Raw genomic sequence first — 19,191 nt, 5'->3', positions numbered from 1 at the left:
CATAAGGGTACGGGAGGTATTAAAATAAAAATGTCTGTCTGTCTGTCTGTCTGTCTCTCTGTCTCTCTGTCTCTCTGTCTCTCTGTCTCTCTGTCTGTCTGTGTGTCTGTGTCATCATTTTCTAAAATTTGGCTGGCTCAATTGTAATGAAATTTGGAATATATAATCTTTAGGGTAATAGCTAGACCTGATTAGGTTTTCAGCCAGATCGGTTAATGTTTAATTAGAGAAATTTGCATATTAATGAAATCAAATAATTAAGCAATATCTTAAGACTGCATACTTCAATTTCAATATAATTTAGCATATTCGTTATAACAACATACATTTGTCCTATAAAATTTGATGATCTACCTTACAGCGTTAACGAATAATTTGCATAATTAATTATTGTTGGTAATTAGGCTATAACTTAAGAATGCATACTTCATATTCAACATAATTTAGTACATACGTTAACCATAAGAAAATACATATGTTCTATAAAGTTTGTTGATGAATAATTTGCATAATTAATGATTTTCGGTATTTAGGCTATATCTTAAGAATACATACTTCAATTCCAATATAATTTCAGTACACATGTTAACAATAACAATCGCACATGTCCTGTAAAGCTTGTTGATGTACCTTTCAGTGTTAATGAATAATTTGCATAATTAATTATTCTTGGTAATTATGCTATATCTTACAACTGCATACTTCAATTTCAATACAATTCAGTACATACATCCACCATAACAAATTGTGTATGTCCTATAAAGTTAGTTGATGTACCTTACAGTGTTAATGAATAATTTGCATAATTAATGATTTTCAGTGATTAGACTATATATTAAGACTGCATGCTTCAATTTCAATACAAATTAGTACATAATGTTAACCACAACAAAGCAGGTACGTCCTATAAAATTTGGTGCTATAGCGTACAGTTTTAATGAAAAATTTGCATAATTAATGATTTTAAGTAACTACGTTGTATCTTTAAAATGCAAGCTTCAAATTTCGTATAATATGATACATATATCAACCATAATAATACGCACCTGTCCTATGAAGTTTGTTGCTACAACTTCTACCTTTTAGTGAGTATTTTGAATAAGGAACGATATTCAGTAATTAAGCAGTATCATGCACTCTTCAAATTCCGTATAATTTGGCAGATACATTAACTTAAGAAAGCACGCTTGTCCAAAAACAAAGCCTGTTACCATAGTTTTTTTTTATTTTAATAAGTTATTTGCATAATTAGTGATTCCCTTACGGGAGGCATTCAGTTTAAATCTGGTTGGGAATGTGCCATTGTGTACAATTTGATAAATGATGTTTTTACTGGACTATATTAACTTTCACTTTTATAATTATGGTCATCTTTCTTGATTACAGGCTTACTTGACTCAGTCCTCTCAGCTCTATCTTGAAACAGCCTTACCATCAATGGGAGATGTATTCTGTATTGCACAAAGCTACAGGGCTGAACAGTCACGTACTAGAAGACATTTATCAGAGTAAGTTTATCAATGTTTGTTATCATATGGTCAGTTCTAGAAGACATTTATCAGAGTTTATCTGTGTTTGTTATCATATGGTCACGTACTAGAAGAGAATTTGTTTCCAAAACTAACAATCAAATGGTAAACTCTCTTGTAGTCAAAAGTTAATCTTTCTATTTTGATATTTTACTATAGGTATACACATGTTGAAGCTGAATGTCCATTTATAAGTTTTGAGGATCTACTTGACAGGATTGAAGATCTTGTATGTGATGTCACTGACAGGGTCATGCGTTCACCAGTAGCACCTCTTGTATTAGAACTACATCCAGTAAGTAACACCTCTTGTATTAGACACTCAGTAAGTAACACCACTTGTATTAGAACTACATCCAGTAAGTAACACCACTTGTATTAGACACTCAGTAAGTAACACCACTTGTATTAGAACTACATCCAGTAAGTAACACCACTTGTATTAGAACTACATTCAGTAAGTAACACCACTTGTATTAGAACTACATCCAGTAAGTAACACCACTTGTATTAGAACTACATTCAGTAAGTAACACCACTTGTATTAGAACTACATCCAGTAAGTAACACCACTTGTATTAGAACTACATTCAGTAAGTAACACCACTTGTATTAGAACTACATCCAGTAAGTAACACCACTTGTATTAGAACTACATCCAGTAAGTAACACCACTTGTATTAGAACTACATCCAGTAAGTAACACCACTTGTATTAGAACTACATTCAGTAAGTAACACCACTTGTATTAGAACTACATCCAGTAAGTAACACCACTTGTATTAGAACTACATCCAGTAAGTAACATCACTTGTATTAGAACTACATCCAGTAAGTAACACCACTTGTATTAGAACTACATTCAGTAAGTAACACCACTTGTATTAGAACTACATTCAGTAAGTAACACCACTTGTATTAGAACTACATCCAGTAAGTAACACCACTTGTATTAGAACTGCATCCAGTAAGTAACACCACTTGTATTAGAACTACATCCAGTAAGTAACATCACTTGTATTAGAACTACATCCAGTAAGTAACATCACTTGTATTAGAACTGCATCCAGTAAGTAACACCACTTGTATTAGAACTACATCCAGTAAGTAACATCACTTGTATTAGAACTACATCCAGTAAGTAACACCACTTGTATTAGAACTGCATCCAGTAAGTAACACCACTTGTATTAGAACTACATCCAGTAAGTAACACCACTTGTATTAGAACTACATCCAGTAAGTAACACCACTTGTATTAGAACTACATCCAGTAAGCAACACCACTTGTATTAGAACTACACTCAGTAAGTAACATCACTTGTATTAGAACTACATCCAGTAAGTAACACCACTTGTATTAGAACTACATCCAGTAAGTAACACCACTTGTATTAGAACTACATCCAGTAAGTTACACCACTTGTATTAGAACTACATTCAGTAAGCAACACCACTTGTATTAGAACTACATCCAGTAAGTAACATCACTTGTATTAGAACTACATTCAGTAAGTTACACCACTTGTATTAGAACTACATTCAGTAAGCAACACCACTTGTATTAGAACTACATCCAGTAAGTAACACCACTTGTATTAGAACTACATCCAGTAAGTAACACCACTTGTATTAGAACTACATTCAGTAAGTAACATCACTTGTATTAGAACTACATTCAGTAAGTAACACCACTTGTATTAGAACTACATCCAGTAAGTAACATCACTTGTATTAGAACTACATCCAGTAAGTAACACCACTTGTATTAGAACTACATTCAGTAAGTAACACCACTTGTATTAGAACTACATCCAGTAAGTAACACCACTTGTATTAGAACTACATCCAGTAAGTAACACCACTTGTATTAGAACTACATTCAGTAAGTAACACCACTTGTATTAGAACTACATCCAGTAAGTAACACCACTTGTATTAGAACTACATTCAGTAAGTAACACCACTTGTATTAGAACTACATCCAGTAAGTAACACCACTTGTATTAGAACTACATCCAGTAAATAACACCACTTGTATTAGAACTACATCCAGTAAGTAACACCACTTGTATTAGAACTACATCCAGTAAGTAACACCACTTGTATTAGAACTACATCCAGTAAGTAACACCACTTGCATTAGAACTACATTCAGTAAGTAACACCACTTGTATTAGAACTACACCCAGTAAGTAACACCACTTGTATTAGAACTACACCCAGTAAGTAACACCACTTGTATTAGAACTACATCCAGTAAGTAACACCACTTGTATTAGAACTACATCCAGTAAGTAACACCACTTGTATTAGAACTACATCCAGTAAGTTACACCACTTGTATTAGAACTACATTCAGTAAGCAACATCACTTGTATTAGAACTACATTCAGTAAGTTACACCACTTGTATTAGAACTACATCCAGTAAGTAACACCACTTGTATTAGAACTACATTCAGTAAGTAACATCACTTGTATTAGAACTACATTCAGTAAGTAACACCACTTGTATTAGAACTACATTCAGTAAGTAACACCACTTGTATTAGAACTACATCCAGTAAGTAACATCACTTGTATTAGAACTACATCCAGTAAGTAACACCACTTGTATTAGAACTACATTCAGTAAGTAACACCACTTGTATTAGAACTACATCCAGTAAGTAACACCACTTGTATTAGAACTACATTCAGTAAGTAACACCACTTGTATTAGAACTACATCCAGTAAGTAACACCACTTGTATTAGAACTACATCCAGTAAGTAACACCACTTGTATTAGAACTACATTCAGTAAGTAACACCACTTGTATTAGAACTACATCCAGTAAGTAACACCACTTGTATTAGAACTACATCCAGTAAGTAACACCACTTGTATTAGAACTACATCCAGTAAGTAACACCACTTGTATTAGAACTACATTCAGTAAGTAACACCACTTGTATTAGAACTACATCCAGTAAGTAACACCACTTGTATTAGAACTACATCCAGTAAATAACACCACTTGTATTAGAACTACATCCAGTAAGTAACACCACTTGTATTAGAACTACATCCAGTAAGTAACACCACTTGTATTAGAACTACATCCAGTAAGTAACACCACTTGCATTAGAACTACATTCAGTAAGTAACACCACTTGTATTAGAACTACACCCAGTAAGTAACACCACTTGTATTAGAACTACACCCAGTAAGTAACACCACTTGTATTAGAACTACATCCAGTAAGTAACACCACTTGTATTAGAACTACATCCAGTAAGTAACACCACTTGTATTAGAACTACATCCAGTAAGTTACACCACTTGTATTAGAACTACATTCAGTAAGCAACATCACTTGTATTAGAACTACATTCAGTAAGTTACACCACTTGTATTAGAACTACATCCAGTAAGTAACACCACTTGTATTAGAACTACATTCAGTAAGTAACATCACTTGTATTAGAACTACATTCAGTAAGTAACACCACTTGTATTAGAACTACATTCAGTAAGTAACACCACTTGTATTAGAACTACATCCAGTAAGTAACATCACTTGTATTAGAACTACATCCAGTAAGTAACACCACTTGTATTAGAACTACATTCAGTAAGTAACACCACTTGTATTAGAACTACATCCAGTAAGTAACACCACTTGTATTAGAACTACATTCAGTAAGTAACACCACTTGTATTAGAACTACATCCAGTAAGTAACACCACTTGTATTAGAACTACATCCAGTAAGTAACACCACTTGTATTAGAACTACATTCAGTAAGTAACACCACTTGTATTAGAACTACATCCAGTAAGTAACACCACTTGTATTAGAACTACATCCAGTAAGTAACACCACTTGTATTAGAACTACATCCAGTAAGTAACACCACTTGTATTAGAACTACATCCAGTAAGTAACACCACTTGTATTAGAACTACATTCAGTAAGTAACACCACTTGTATTAGAACTACATCCAGTAAGTAACACCACTTGTATTAGAACTACATCCAGTAAGTAACACCACTTGTATTAGAACTACATCCAGTAAGTAACACCACTTGTATTAGAACTACATCCAGTAAGTAACACCACTTGTATTAGAACTACATTCAGTAAGTAACATCACTTGTATTAGAACTACATCCAGTAAGTAACACCACTTGTATTAGAACTACATCCAGTAAGTAACACCACTTGTATTAGAACTACATCCAGTAAGTAACACCACTTGTATTAGAACTACATTCAGTAAGTAACACCACTTGTATTAGAACTACATCCAGTAAGTAACACCACTTGTATTAGAACTACATCCAGTAAGTAACACCACTTGTATTAGAACTACATTCAGTAAGTAACACCACTTGTATTAGAACTACATCCAGTAAGTAACACCACTTGTATTAGAACTACATTCAGTAAGTAACACCACATGTATTAGAACTACATCCAGTAAGTAACACCACTTGTATTAGAACTACATTCAGTAAGTAACACCACTTGTATTAGAACTACATCCAGTAAGTAACACCACTTGTATTAGAACTACATTCAGTAAGCAACACCACTTGTATTAGAACTACATCCAGTAAGTAACACCACTTGTATTAGAACTACATTCAGTAAGCAACACCACTTGTATTAGAACTACATCCAGTAAGTAACACCACTTGTATTAGAACTACATTCAGTAAGTAACACCACTTGTATTAGAACTACATCCAGTAAGTAACACCACTTGTATTAGAACTACATCCAGTAAGTAACACCACTTGTATTAGAACTACATTCAGTAAGTAACACCACTTGTATTAGAACTACATCCAGTAAGTAACACCACTTGTATTAGAACTACATCCAGTAAGTAACACCACTTGTATTAGAACTACATTCAGTAAGTAACACCACTTGTATTAGAACTACATCCAGTAAGTAACACCACTTGTATTAGAACTACATCCAGTAAGTAACACCACTTGTATTAGAACTACATCCAGTAAGTAACACCACTTGTATTAGAACTACATCCAGTAAGTAACACCACTTGTATTAGAACTACATTCAGTAAGTAACACCACTTGTATTAGAACTACATCCAGTAATTCCACTCCTTGTAGCATTACATGTATTGATATTACAACAGATAAATTCATTCCTTGTAGCATAGCCTGTTTTGGCATTACAGTCAATATGGACACTCCCTGTAGTATTGTTTGTGTATGAAATAGAATCTAAGATATTGCATGGAAATGTTTTTTTTTCTTCAGAATTTTCAGGCACCAAAACGACCATTTAAGAGAATGGATTACAAAGATGGTGTGAAATATCTTCGTGAACATGATATAAAGAAGGAAGATGGCACTTACTATGAATTTGGAGAGGTTAGTATGATCAGATAAAAATGATTTGTGTTGCTGAGGTGATAATAGAAATAAGTCTTACTGTAGTAAAAACTTTACTCTGGGTACTATTATATTGTTGTGGCAGGGTGTTGATTTGAATGTAGGGTATAACATGGTGTTGATTTGAATGTATGGTATAACAGGGTGTTGATTTGAATGTAGGGTATAACAGGGTGTTGATTTGAATGTAGGGTATAACAGGGTGTTGATTTGAATGTAGGGTATACCAAGTGTTGATTTGAATGTAGGGTATAACAGGGTGTTGATTTGAATGTAGGGTATAACAGAGTGTTGATTTGAATGTAGGGTATAACATGGTGTTGATTTGAATGTAGGGTATACCAAGTGTTGATTTGAATGTAGGGTATACCAAGTGTTGATTTGAATGTAGGGTATAACAGGGTGTTGATTTGAATGTAGGGTATAACAGAGTGTTGATTTGAATGTAGGGTATAACATGGTGTTGATTTGAATGTAGGGTATAACAGGGTGTTGATTTGAATGTATGGTATAACATGGTGTTGATTTGAATGTAGGGTATACCAAGTGTTGATTTGAATGTAGGGTATACCAAGTGTTGATTTGAATGTAGGGTATACCAAGTGTTGATTTGAATGTAGGGTATACCAAGTGTTGATTTGAATGTAGGGTATACCAAGTGTTGATTTGAATGTAGGGTATAATAGGGTGTTGATTTGAATGTATGGTATAACAGGGTGTTGATTTGAATGTAGGGTATAACAGGGTGTTGATTTGAATGTAGGGTGTAACAGGGTGTTGATTTGAATGTAGGGTATACCAAGTGTTGATTTGAATGTAGGGTATACCAAGTGTTGATTTGAATGTAGGGTATAACAGAGTGTTGATTTGAATGTAGGGTATACCAAGTGTTGATTTGAATGTAGGGTATACCAAGTGTTGATTTGAATGTAGGGTGTAACAGGGTGTTGATTTGAATGTAGGGTATAATAGGTTGATATGTAGCCCTAATTGGTACTTAAGAGTTAGTTGTATGCTAAAATCAATTTTTCTTTCACTTCAATTCACATAACAGGATATTCCAGAAATGCCAGAAAGGAAGATGACAGATAAAATTAATGAGGTAAAGTTATGATCATTGATTTTAAAGTCAGACTGTGTCACCAATGATTAATATCTCATTAAGCACAAATCAATTTGAATTTTATACAAATCTTGTTTAGTAGGTAAAAGATATAATGACTTGTGAGGTAGAATTTCCCAAATGAATGAATGACTTTATTTTGAGTGTGATACATATGGTAACTGTATGTAGTAGACTTTTTTTACTTAATAAACCTATGGTAACTGTATGTAGCAGACTTTGTTTACTTAATAAACTTTCTTGTTAGTGGACGAGAGAATATTTCTACAAAAGGGTTGACTGCTTATATTTTTCAAAAACAATTTTTAGCTAACTGTTTACCCAATCTTTCATCACATGAATATTTCAGTGTCATATGTATTAATGGATATAGGAATGCCCAGTGTACATTTGTACGTATCAGTGATCATGATACTACCAGTGCGTGTTACCTCACTATAATAGCTATGTTATGTTATGTTATGTTAATCATATAGGTGGCTATAGTACAGCTATGTTATCTTAATCATAGGTGGCTATAGTACAGCTGTGTTATGTTAATCATATAGGTGGCTATAGTACAGCTATGTTATGTTAATCATATAGGTGGCTATAGTACAGCTATGTTATGTTAATCATGTAGGTGGCTATAGTACAGCTGTGTTATGTTAATCATATTGGTGGCTATAGTACAGCTATGTTATGTTAATCATATAGGTGGCTATAGTACAGCTATGTTATATTAATCATATAGGTGGCTATAGTACAGCTATGTTATATTAATCATATAGGTGGCTATAGTACAGCTATGTTATGTTAATCATATAGGTGGCTATAGTACAGCTATGTTATATTAATCATATAGGTGGCTATAGTACAGCTATGTTATGTTAATCATATAGGTGGCTATAGTACAGCTATGATATGTTAATCATATAGGTGGCTATAGTACAGCTATGTTATATTAATCATATAGGTGGCTATAGTACAGCTATGTTATCTTAATCATATAGGTGGCTATAGTACAGCTGTGTTATGTTAATCATATTGGTGGCTATAGTACAGCTATGTTATGTTAATCATATTGGTGGCTATAGTACAGCTGTGTTATGTTAATCATATTGGTGGCTATAGTACAGCTATGTTATGTTAATCATATTGGTGGCTATAGTACAGCTATGTTATATTAATCATATAGGTGGCTATAGTACAGCTATGTTATGTTAATCATATAGGTGGCTATAGTACAGCTATGTTATATTAATCATATAGGTGGCTATAGTACAGCTGTGTTATGTTAATCATATAGGTGGCTATAGTACAGCTATGTTATGTTAATCATATAGGTGGCTATAGTACAGCTGTGTTATATTAATCATATAGGTGGCTATAGTACAGCTATGTTATGTTAATCATATAGGTGGCTATAGTACAGCTATGTTATGTTAATCATATAGGTGGCTATAGTACAGCTATGTTATGTTAATCATATAGGTGGCTAAAGTACAGCTATGTTATGTTAATCATATAGGTGGCTATAGTATAGCTATGTTATGTTAATCATATAGGTGGCTATAGTACAGCTATGTTATATTAATCATATAGGTGGCTATAGTACAGCTGTGCTATGTTAATCATATAGGTGGCTATAGTACAGCTATGTTATGTTAATCATATAGGTGGCTATAGTACAGCTATATTATGTTAATCATATAGGTGGCTATAGTACAGCTATATTATGTTAATCATATAGGTGGCTAAAGTACAGCTATGTTATGTTAATCATATAGGTGGCTATAGTACAGCTATGTTATGTTAATCATATAGGTGGCTATAGTACAGCTATATTATGTTAATCATATAGGTGGCTATAGTACAGCTATGTTATGTTAATCATATAGGTGGCTAAAGTACAGCTATGTTATGTTAATCATATAGGTGGCTATAGTATAGCTATGTTATGTTAATCATATAGGTGGCTATAGTATAGCTATGTTATGTTAGTGCTGTGGCTGGGTGGTTCAACTTCTAATTTTCTTTTCTTTGTATGTTTATAGCCTATTCTGTTCAGTAGATTTCCTGCTGAAATCAAATCATTCTACATGGCCAAATGTCCTGAGGATCGTAGAGTCACTGAATCAGTAAGTAATGATAGCAGATGTTGTGTGACACAATTTTCAGAGGAAAAATTCAAATCCTCTTTCTCCCAAGGGGGATATTGTTTGTAAACAAGTAGTTTGGAGAAAAAGGATTGATTTATATCAACAACCTGTTTGGGATCTATAAATGCAATTTAAACCAATCTACTCTCGGCTAGACCCAAAGCAATGCTGCACTTAGTTAATGTAAAAAACCCTCATTATTTACATTATCCAATGCTTTCACTCTATAGTTGAGTGCCTTGAATTCCCATAAAGCATACAATGGTTTCTGTAGTTGAATGTCTTGAATGCCTTCTGTAGTTTAGTGTCTTCTGTGCTTACAATGCCTACAGTGCTTACAATGCCTACAGTGCTTACAATGCCTAGTGCTTACAATGCCTACAGTGCTTACAATGCCTACAGTGCTTACAGTGCCTACAGTAGTTCAATGCCTACAGTGCTTACAATGCCTACAGTGCTTACAATGCCTACAGTGCTTACAATGCCTACAGTAGTTCAATGCCTACAGTGCTTACAATGCCTACAGTGCTTACAATGCCTACAGTGCTTACAATGCCTACAGTGCTTACAATGCCTACAGTGCTTACAATGCCTACAGTGCTTACAATGCCTACAGTGCTTACAATGCCTACAGTGCTTACAATGCCTACAGTAGTTCAATGCCTACAGTAGTTCAATGCCTACAGTGCTTACAATGCCTACAGTAGTTCAATGCCTACAGTGCTTACAATGCCTACAGTAGTTCAATGCCTACAGTGCTTACAATGCCTACAGTAGTTCAATGCCTACAGTGCTTACAATGCCTACAGTGCTTACAATGCCTACAGTGCTTACAATGCCTACAGTGCTTACAATGCCTACAGTAGTTCAATGCCTACAGTGCTTACAATGCCTACAGTAGTTCAATGCCTACAGTGCTTACAATGCCTACAGTAGTTCAATGCCTACAGTGCTTACAATGCCTACAGTGCTTACAATGCCTACAGTGCTTACAATGCCTACAGTGCTTACAGTGCCTACAGTAGTTCAATGCCTACAGTAGTTCAATGCCTACAGTGCTTACAATGCCTACAGTGCTTACAATGCCTACAGTAGTTCAATGCCTACAGTGCTTACAATGCCTACAGTGCTTACAATGCCTACAGTGCTTACAATGCCTACAGTGCTTACAATGCCTACAGTAGTTCAATGCCTACAGTAGTTCAATGCCTACAGTAGTTCAATGCCTACAGTGCTTACAATGCCAACAGTAGTTCAATGCCTACAGTGCTTACAATGCCTACAGTAGTTCAATGCCTACAGTAGTTCAATGCCTACAGTGCTTACAATGCCTACAGTGCTTACAATGCCTACAGTGCTTACAATGCCTACAGTGCTTACAATGCCTACAGTAGTTCAATGCCTACAGTGCTTACAATGCCTACAGTGCTTACAATGCCTACAGTGCTTACAATGCCTACAGTAGTTCAATGCCTACAGTGCTTACAATGCCTACAGTAGTTCAATGCCTACAGTAGTTCAATGCCTACAGTAGTTCAATGCCTACAGTGCTTACAATGCCTACAGTGCTTACAATGCCTACAGTAGTTCAATGCCTACAGTGCTTACAATGCCTACAGTGCTTACAATGCCTACAGTAGTTCAATGCCTACAGTGCTTACAATGCCTACAGTGCTTACAATGCCTACAGTAGTTCAATGCCTACAGTAGTTCAATGCCTACAGTGCTTACAATGCCTACAGTGCTTACAATGCCTACAGTAGTTCAATGCCTACAGTAGTTCAATGCCTACAGTAGTTCAATGCCTACAGTGCTTACAATGCCTACAGTGCTTACAATGCCTACAGTGCTTACAATGCCTACAGTGCTTACAATGCCTACAGTGCTTACAATGCCTACAGTGCTTACAATGCCTACAGTGCTTACAATGCCTACAGTAGTTCAATGCCTACAGTGCTTACAATGCCTACAGTAGTTCAATGCCTACAGTGCTTACAATGCCAACAGTAGTTCAATGCCTACAGTAGTTCAATGCCTACAGTGCTTACAATGCCTACAGTAGTTCAATGCCTACAGTGCTTACAATGCCAACAGTAGTTCAATGCCAACAGTAGTTCAATGCCTACAGTAGTTCAATGCCTACAGTGCTTACAATGCCTACAGTGCTTACAATGCCTACAGTGCTTACAATGCCTACAGTAGTTCAATGCCTACAGTGCTTACAATGCCTACAGTAGTTCAATGCCTACAGTGCTTACAATGCCTACAGTGCTTACAATGCCTACAGTGCTTACAATGCCTACAGTAGTTCAATGCCTACAGTGCTTACAATGCCTACAGTGCTTACAATGCCTACAGTAGTTCAATGCCTACAGTGCTTACAATGCCAACAGTAGTTCAATGCCAACAGTAGTTCAATGCCTACAGTAGTTCAATGCCTACAGTAGTTTAATGCCTACAGTGCTTACAGTGCCTACAGTAGTTCAATGCCTACAGTGCTTACAATGCCAACAGTAGTTCAATGCCTACAGTGCTTACAATGCCAACAGTAGTTCAATGCCAACAGTAGTTCAATGCCTACAGTAGTTCAATGCCTACAGTGCTTACAATGCCTACAGTGCTTACAATGCCTACAGTGCTTACAATGCCTACAGTAGTTCAATGCCTACAGTGCTTACAATGCCTACAGTGCTTACAGTGCCTACAGTAGTTCAATGCCTACAGTAGTTCAATGCCTACAGTGCTTACAATGCCTACAGTGCTTACAATGCCTACAGTGCTTACAATGCCTACAGTGCTTACAGTGCCTACAGTGCTTACAATGCCTACAGTGCTTACAGTGCCTACAGTGCTTACAATGCCTACAGTGCTTACAGTGCCTACAGTGCTTACAATGCCTACAGTGCTTACAGTGCCTACAGTGCTTACAATGCCTACAGTAGTTCAATGCCTACAGTGCTTACAATGCCTACAGTAGTTCAATGCCTACAGTGCTTACAATGCCAACAGTAGTTCAATGCCTACAGTAGTTCAATGCCTACAGTGCTTACAATGCCTACAGTAGTTCAATGCCTACAGTGCTTACAATGCCTACAGTGCTTACAATGCCTACAGTGCTTACAATGCCTACAGTGCTTACAATGCCTACAGTGCTTACAATGCCTACAGTGCTTACAATGCCTACAGTAGTTCAATGCCTACAGTGCTTACAATGCCTACAGTGCTTACAATGCCTACAGTGCTTACAATGCCTACAGTGCTTACAATGCCTACAGTAGTTCAATGCCTACAGTGCTTACAATGCCTACAGTGCTTACAATGCCTACAGTAGTTCAATGCCTACAGTGCTTACAATGCCTACAGTGCTTACAATGCCTACAGTGCTTACAATGCCTACAGTGCTTACAATGCCTACAGTGCTTACAATGCCTACAGTGCTTACAATGCCTACAGTGCTTACAATGCCTTCTGTAGTTCAATGCCTACAGTGCCTTCTGAAGTTCAAGTATAACCATATCTGTATAACTATAGCCCTGAGCTAACAAACTGTTAATCCGACTCCTGCTTGATAACTTCTAGGTGTTTCATGAATTTTTAGGACAGAATTCAGACTGTAGTTCATACAGTAGATTGTTTTACATTATTGTATTTGAATTTAAATGATCCTCCTGCAAACAACACTAGCAACCCCACCCCCAAGTTATATATACAGCAAGTTAACTGTTTTTATTGTTTATCCAGGTTGATCTACTGATGCCAAATGTAGGAGAAATTGTTGGAGGGTCTATGAGAATGTGGGATAATGATGAACTTCTTGAAGCATACAAAAATGCTGGTCTAGACCCAACACCATATTACTGGTATACAGATCAGGTTGGTTCAAATGTCAAAGTCTATAATTGTTATGTAAAGAATGCAAGTACTGGGCTTTTTCATGTACAAGTGATACTAGACTTTTGTACTGTATTGTTATGTACACATGATATTAGCTGTGTAATCTGTCATGTACACATATTAGTACTGTAGTGTCATATACGCATATTAGTACTGTATTCTGTCATGTACACATGGCAGTACTGTTTGTCATGTACATATGATATTCGTACTGTATGCATGATATTAGTACTACATTCTGCCATGTATGCATGACATTAGTACTGCATTGTCATGTATGCATGACATTAGTACTGTATTCTGTCATGTACGCGTGACAGTATACTGTATTCTGTCATGTACGCATGATATTAGTACTGTATTCTCCTGTGTATGCATGGTGTCAGTACTGTATTCTGTCATGTATGCATTATATTAGTACTTTATTGTCATGTCAGCATGATAATAGTACTGTATTACTGTATTCTGCCATGTATGCATATTAGTACTGTATTTTGTTATGTACACATGGCAGTACTGTTTGTCATGTAAGCACAACATTAGTACTGTATTCTGTCATGTATGCGTGATATAAGTACTGTATTCTGTTGTGTATGTATATTAGTACTGTATTCTGCCATGTACACATGACATTAGTACTGTATTCAGTCTTGTATGCATATTAAAACTATTCTCCCGTGTACATGTGATATTAGTACTGTATTCTGTCATGTACGCATGATATTAGTAGTTTTCTGTCGTGTATGCATGATATTAGTACTGTATTCTGCCATGTACGCATGACATTAGTACTGTATTCAGTCTTGTATGCATATTAGTACTGTGTTCTCCCATGTACATGTGATATTAGTACTGTATTCTGTCATGTACACATGATATTAGTACTGTATTCTGTTGTGTAGGCATGTTAGTACTGTATTCTGTTGTGTATGCATATTAGTACTGTATTCTGTCATGTACACATGATATTAGTACTGTATTCTGTCATGAGTGTATATTAGTACTGTATTCTGTCGTGTAGGCATGTTAGTACTGTATTCTGTCGTGTATGCATTATATTAGTACTGTATTCTGTCATGTTTACATGATATCAGTACTGTATTCTGTCGTGTAGGCATGTTAGTACTGTATTCTGTCGTGTATGCATTATATTAGTACTGTATTCTGTCATGTATGCATGATATTAGTACTGTATTCTGTCGTGTAGGCATATTAGTACTGTATTCTGTTGTGTACGCATTATATTAGTGCTGATATGGAACTTGCTACCCATCCCCATGCAGTACTTCATTTGATCACATATGTGTAGATAATGACAAATTCCAGGGTCTAAACCTGTAACAGATGAAGCCAAACTAACATTGTGAAACTGTGACAATTTGTAACAAAAGAATAAAGAGATAGTGAATTGTATTCTGTATACTGTGTCTACATAATCTATCTGTGTTTGTTTTACAGAGAAAATATGGTTCTTGTCCACATGGTGGTTATGGACTAGGATTAGAACGTTTCTTGACATGGTTACTAAACCGGCCACATATAAGAGATGTCTGCTTCTATCCACGTTTTACTGAAAGGTGTAAACCATAAACTATGCACATGAATGATTGACTGATTACAGAATAAGTCTCAGCCAATCGGTGTTACAGTTTACTGATTGTATAAGCAAATTATGCAATGCAGTCAAATCCCATTCAGACCAATCACTGAAGCACTTACTTACTATCTTGATATTTTAGACTATTTTCTACTAACTCGTCTATTATTGGCCAATGTTCAAATCTAGGCATCCAATTGATTTGTTCAACTTCCTAGTTTATGATTAAAACTGTGATACATGATGACTTAGTGTTGAATACACAGCTGTCAATACATCTATGGTTTGTATGTAACCATAGTAGTATTATAGAATTATGTAGTTGTATTTTATTGAACATTTTATTCAACAAAATGAATGCAGCTTAGCTCAACAGTCACTGAAAAAACCTGACAGTGTGATAAAAATATTACATTGTGCTTCCTTAATATCTTTGGATGAATTTCTCTGTAGGACACTGAATAAAGACATCAAACCTAATTTCTCTGTAGGACACTGAATAAAGACATCAAACCTAATTTCTCTGTAGGACACTGAATAAAGACATCAAACCTAATTCTTGTGTTGATTATTTTTTGTAATGTTTTTGATAATACAAATTATTTCAAAATGTGATCATTACATTCAACAGTATATGCCACATCTGTGTTTGCCCTTGTCAGTACAACCCAAGAACCAACAACAATAACACCCCCCAACCCCGCCCCACCCATCCCTCCACACACACCTAAAAAGTTATGTTTAATCACGAGCTAGCGAGCATGTAATTGATTGATTGATCGATTGGTTCATTCATTCATTCATTCATTCATTATTTGGTTGAATGATTGACCGATTGAATGATAATTTTTTGTGGTGCAATATCAGTTTTGTGTGTGATATTGATCAGTTGACTCCTTGAGTTTTGTGGTAATATAAAACTTTTTTTCTTCTTTCCTTGGCTACTTTTCTCTCTTTCAGCTGTATGTAATTCCATTTTGTGTAGGGTCCATGGTATATTCTCACTTTATTGACTAAATAAAGACACCTTGTCCACTCTTGTCTTATCTGAATTAAAACACCCCTAATCTTATAATTGACCAAAGATCACTTACATTATCAGTTTGCTTTATTTCTTATCTGGGAGATTATCACACTCATTGATGCATTAACTACTTCCTACTAGTGTGTGCATGATTGACTGTTTGTCTGAAGATTAGACTTTAAACAAATCTTTGTGGTAACTGACCCATGCTAATTATGAGATTTAGGAGTGTTTTGATTTAGATAAGAGGAGAAGAATGAAAAGGTATCTTTATTTAGTCAATAAAGAGAGAATTATATACAACTGAAAGAGAGCAAAGTAGCCAGGGAAAGAAGGAAAAAGTTTTATATCACCACAAAACTCAACGAGTCAATTGATCAATATCACACACAAAATATGTTATATTGCACCAAATATTCAGTCTATTCCTGACCTGGCCTGTACCTTGTCTGTACCTGTGTTTTGTACCAACCGATTGTGACCCTGCAGCATGAGGTAAAATGCTATTGCAAGTACTGAGAATTGCTATCAGTTACATCCATCCATCCATCCATCCTGATTTAGGGAACCAGCAACACTGCCCATGATGACATCAATTTTAGTACAAGGTAAATATGTATCGCCAGAGGAGTAGAGGTAATGTCAGAACATCAAACAACCAGTTTTAAACTGAGTGCCTCTCGTAAGGTCAAAACTACAAAAGCCAAGAAGGGACTTCCTGAAGTCTGAAGTCCCTTCTTGGCATTTGTACTTTCAGGCAATAATTTGTGTAATTAATCAACTTCATAGAGTGGAAATAATTTTTTATAAATTTAAAGGTAAAGTAAGCTCTTCATATTCACCTCTCATTGCAATGTTGTCAGTTTCTTCAAATATAGTGAAACATCCAGAATTGCATAAAGTAACTTTGGCGACTTCAGAATTAAATCAACTTTGGCGACTTTAGAGTCGACTTTGATGACTTCTGAAAGTTAATTTTACATATAATATAGAATGTCTGAAAGTGAAAGTGAAGTCCCAACTAAAAGTAAAATCACAACCAGATTTGAAGTAAATGCCTCCAGTAAGGGAGTCACTAATTTATGCAAATAACCCATTAAACTTAAAAAGAAAACTATGGTAACAGGCTTTTTTGGACAAGCTTGCTTTCTTAGGTTAATGTATGTGCCAAATTATACAGAATTTGAAGAGTGCATGATGCTGCTTAATTACTGAATATCGTTCATTATTCAAAATACTTATTAAAGGTATAAGTTGTGCAACAAACTTCATAGGACAGGTGCATATTATTATGGTTGATGTACCATATTATATGAGATTTGAAGCTTGCATTTTTAAGATACAGTCTAGTTACCTAAAATCATTAATTATGCAAATTTTTCATTAATACTGTAAGCTGTAGCAACAAATTTTACAGGACATATCCCCTTTGTTATGGTTAATGTATGTACTAAATGATATTGAAATTCAAGTATGCATTCTCAGGGCTCAAAGTTAACTTTTGTGAGTACTTGCACTTCGGGCAGGTGAACTACAATTTCCACTTGCCAGAATGGCAAACCTACTTACCCAGAATATTTCATGATTATTATTCTCCAATATTCAATAGTTCATTTAACCAGTGTTGAATTGCTGCAGTTGGCTCAAACAGAAGAAGAGCAGGACCATCTATGAATATTTGCATCAGCATATCAAGTATTGACTAGATCTCCAGTCATCAGCATATCAAGTGTTGACTAGATCTCCAGTCATCAGCATATCAAGTGTTGACTAGATCTCTAGTCATCAGCATATCAAGTGTTGACTAGATCTCCAGTCATCAGCATATCAAGTGTTGACGAGATCTCCAGTCATCAGCATATCAAGTGTTGACTAGATCTCCAGTCATCAGCATATCAAGTGTTGACTAGATCTCTAGTCATCAGCATATCAAGTGTTGACTAGATCTCCAGTCATCAGCATATCAAGTGTTGACGAGATCTCCAGTCATCAGCATATCAAGTGTTGACGAGATCTCCAGTCATCAGCATATCAAGTGTTGACTAGATCTCCAGTCATCAGCATATCAAGTGTTGACTAGATCTCCAGTCATCAGCATATCAAGTATTGACGAGATCTCCAGTCATCAGCATATCAAGTGTTGACTAGATCTCCAGTCATCAGCATATCAAGTGTTGACTAGATCTCCAGTCATCAGCATATCAAGTGTTGACTAGATCTCCAGTCATCAGCATATCAAGTGTTGACTAGATCTCCAGTCATATTTTATCCTGTTCTTATGAGGCAACCAGATTGTGGAATGAACCTCCAACTTTTATAAGGACAGAAAACATCAATGTTTTTATTTAGTGTTTGTAGATGTATTTGCATTTTATGTAATAAATATAAAAATAATTAATTATGCAAATAATTCATTAACACATTACAAAATTGATAACTGAGAAAAAACAATTTGCATTGCTTC

The 19,191-nt window shown here is 35.4% G+C and overlaps 1 protein-coding gene across 1 annotated transcript in view; it reads left to right on the top strand.

Annotated features, from left to right (window-relative positions):
• LOC144442898 (asparagine--tRNA ligase, cytoplasmic-like) overlaps positions 1-16,250 on the top strand; it is a 39,459-nt gene extending 23,209 nt beyond the window's left edge. Inside the window, exons 14-20 of the mRNA XM_078132272.1 lie at positions 1,387-1,508; positions 1,689-1,824; positions 6,814-6,927; positions 8,003-8,050; positions 10,108-10,191; positions 13,954-14,085; positions 15,565-16,250. Coding sequence (XP_077988398.1) covers positions 1,387-1,508; positions 1,689-1,824; positions 6,814-6,927; positions 8,003-8,050; positions 10,108-10,191; positions 13,954-14,085; positions 15,565-15,696 — 768 coding nt within the window. The 3' untranslated portion in view covers positions 15,697-16,250. The remainder of the gene's footprint in view (positions 1-1,386; positions 1,509-1,688; positions 1,825-6,813; positions 6,928-8,002; positions 8,051-10,107; positions 10,192-13,953; positions 14,086-15,564) is intronic.
• Positions 16,251-19,191: the final 2,941 nt, after the last annotated feature.

Source organism: Glandiceps talaboti, chromosome 12 (genome assembly GCF_964340395.1).
Source record: "Glandiceps talaboti chromosome 12, keGlaTala1.1, whole genome shotgun sequence".
NCBI classification, from domain to species: domain Eukaryota; kingdom Metazoa; phylum Hemichordata; class Enteropneusta; family Spengelidae; genus Glandiceps; species Glandiceps talaboti.
Note: the sequence above shows the minus strand (reverse complement) of the source record. Positions and strands in the feature narration are given on the sequence as shown.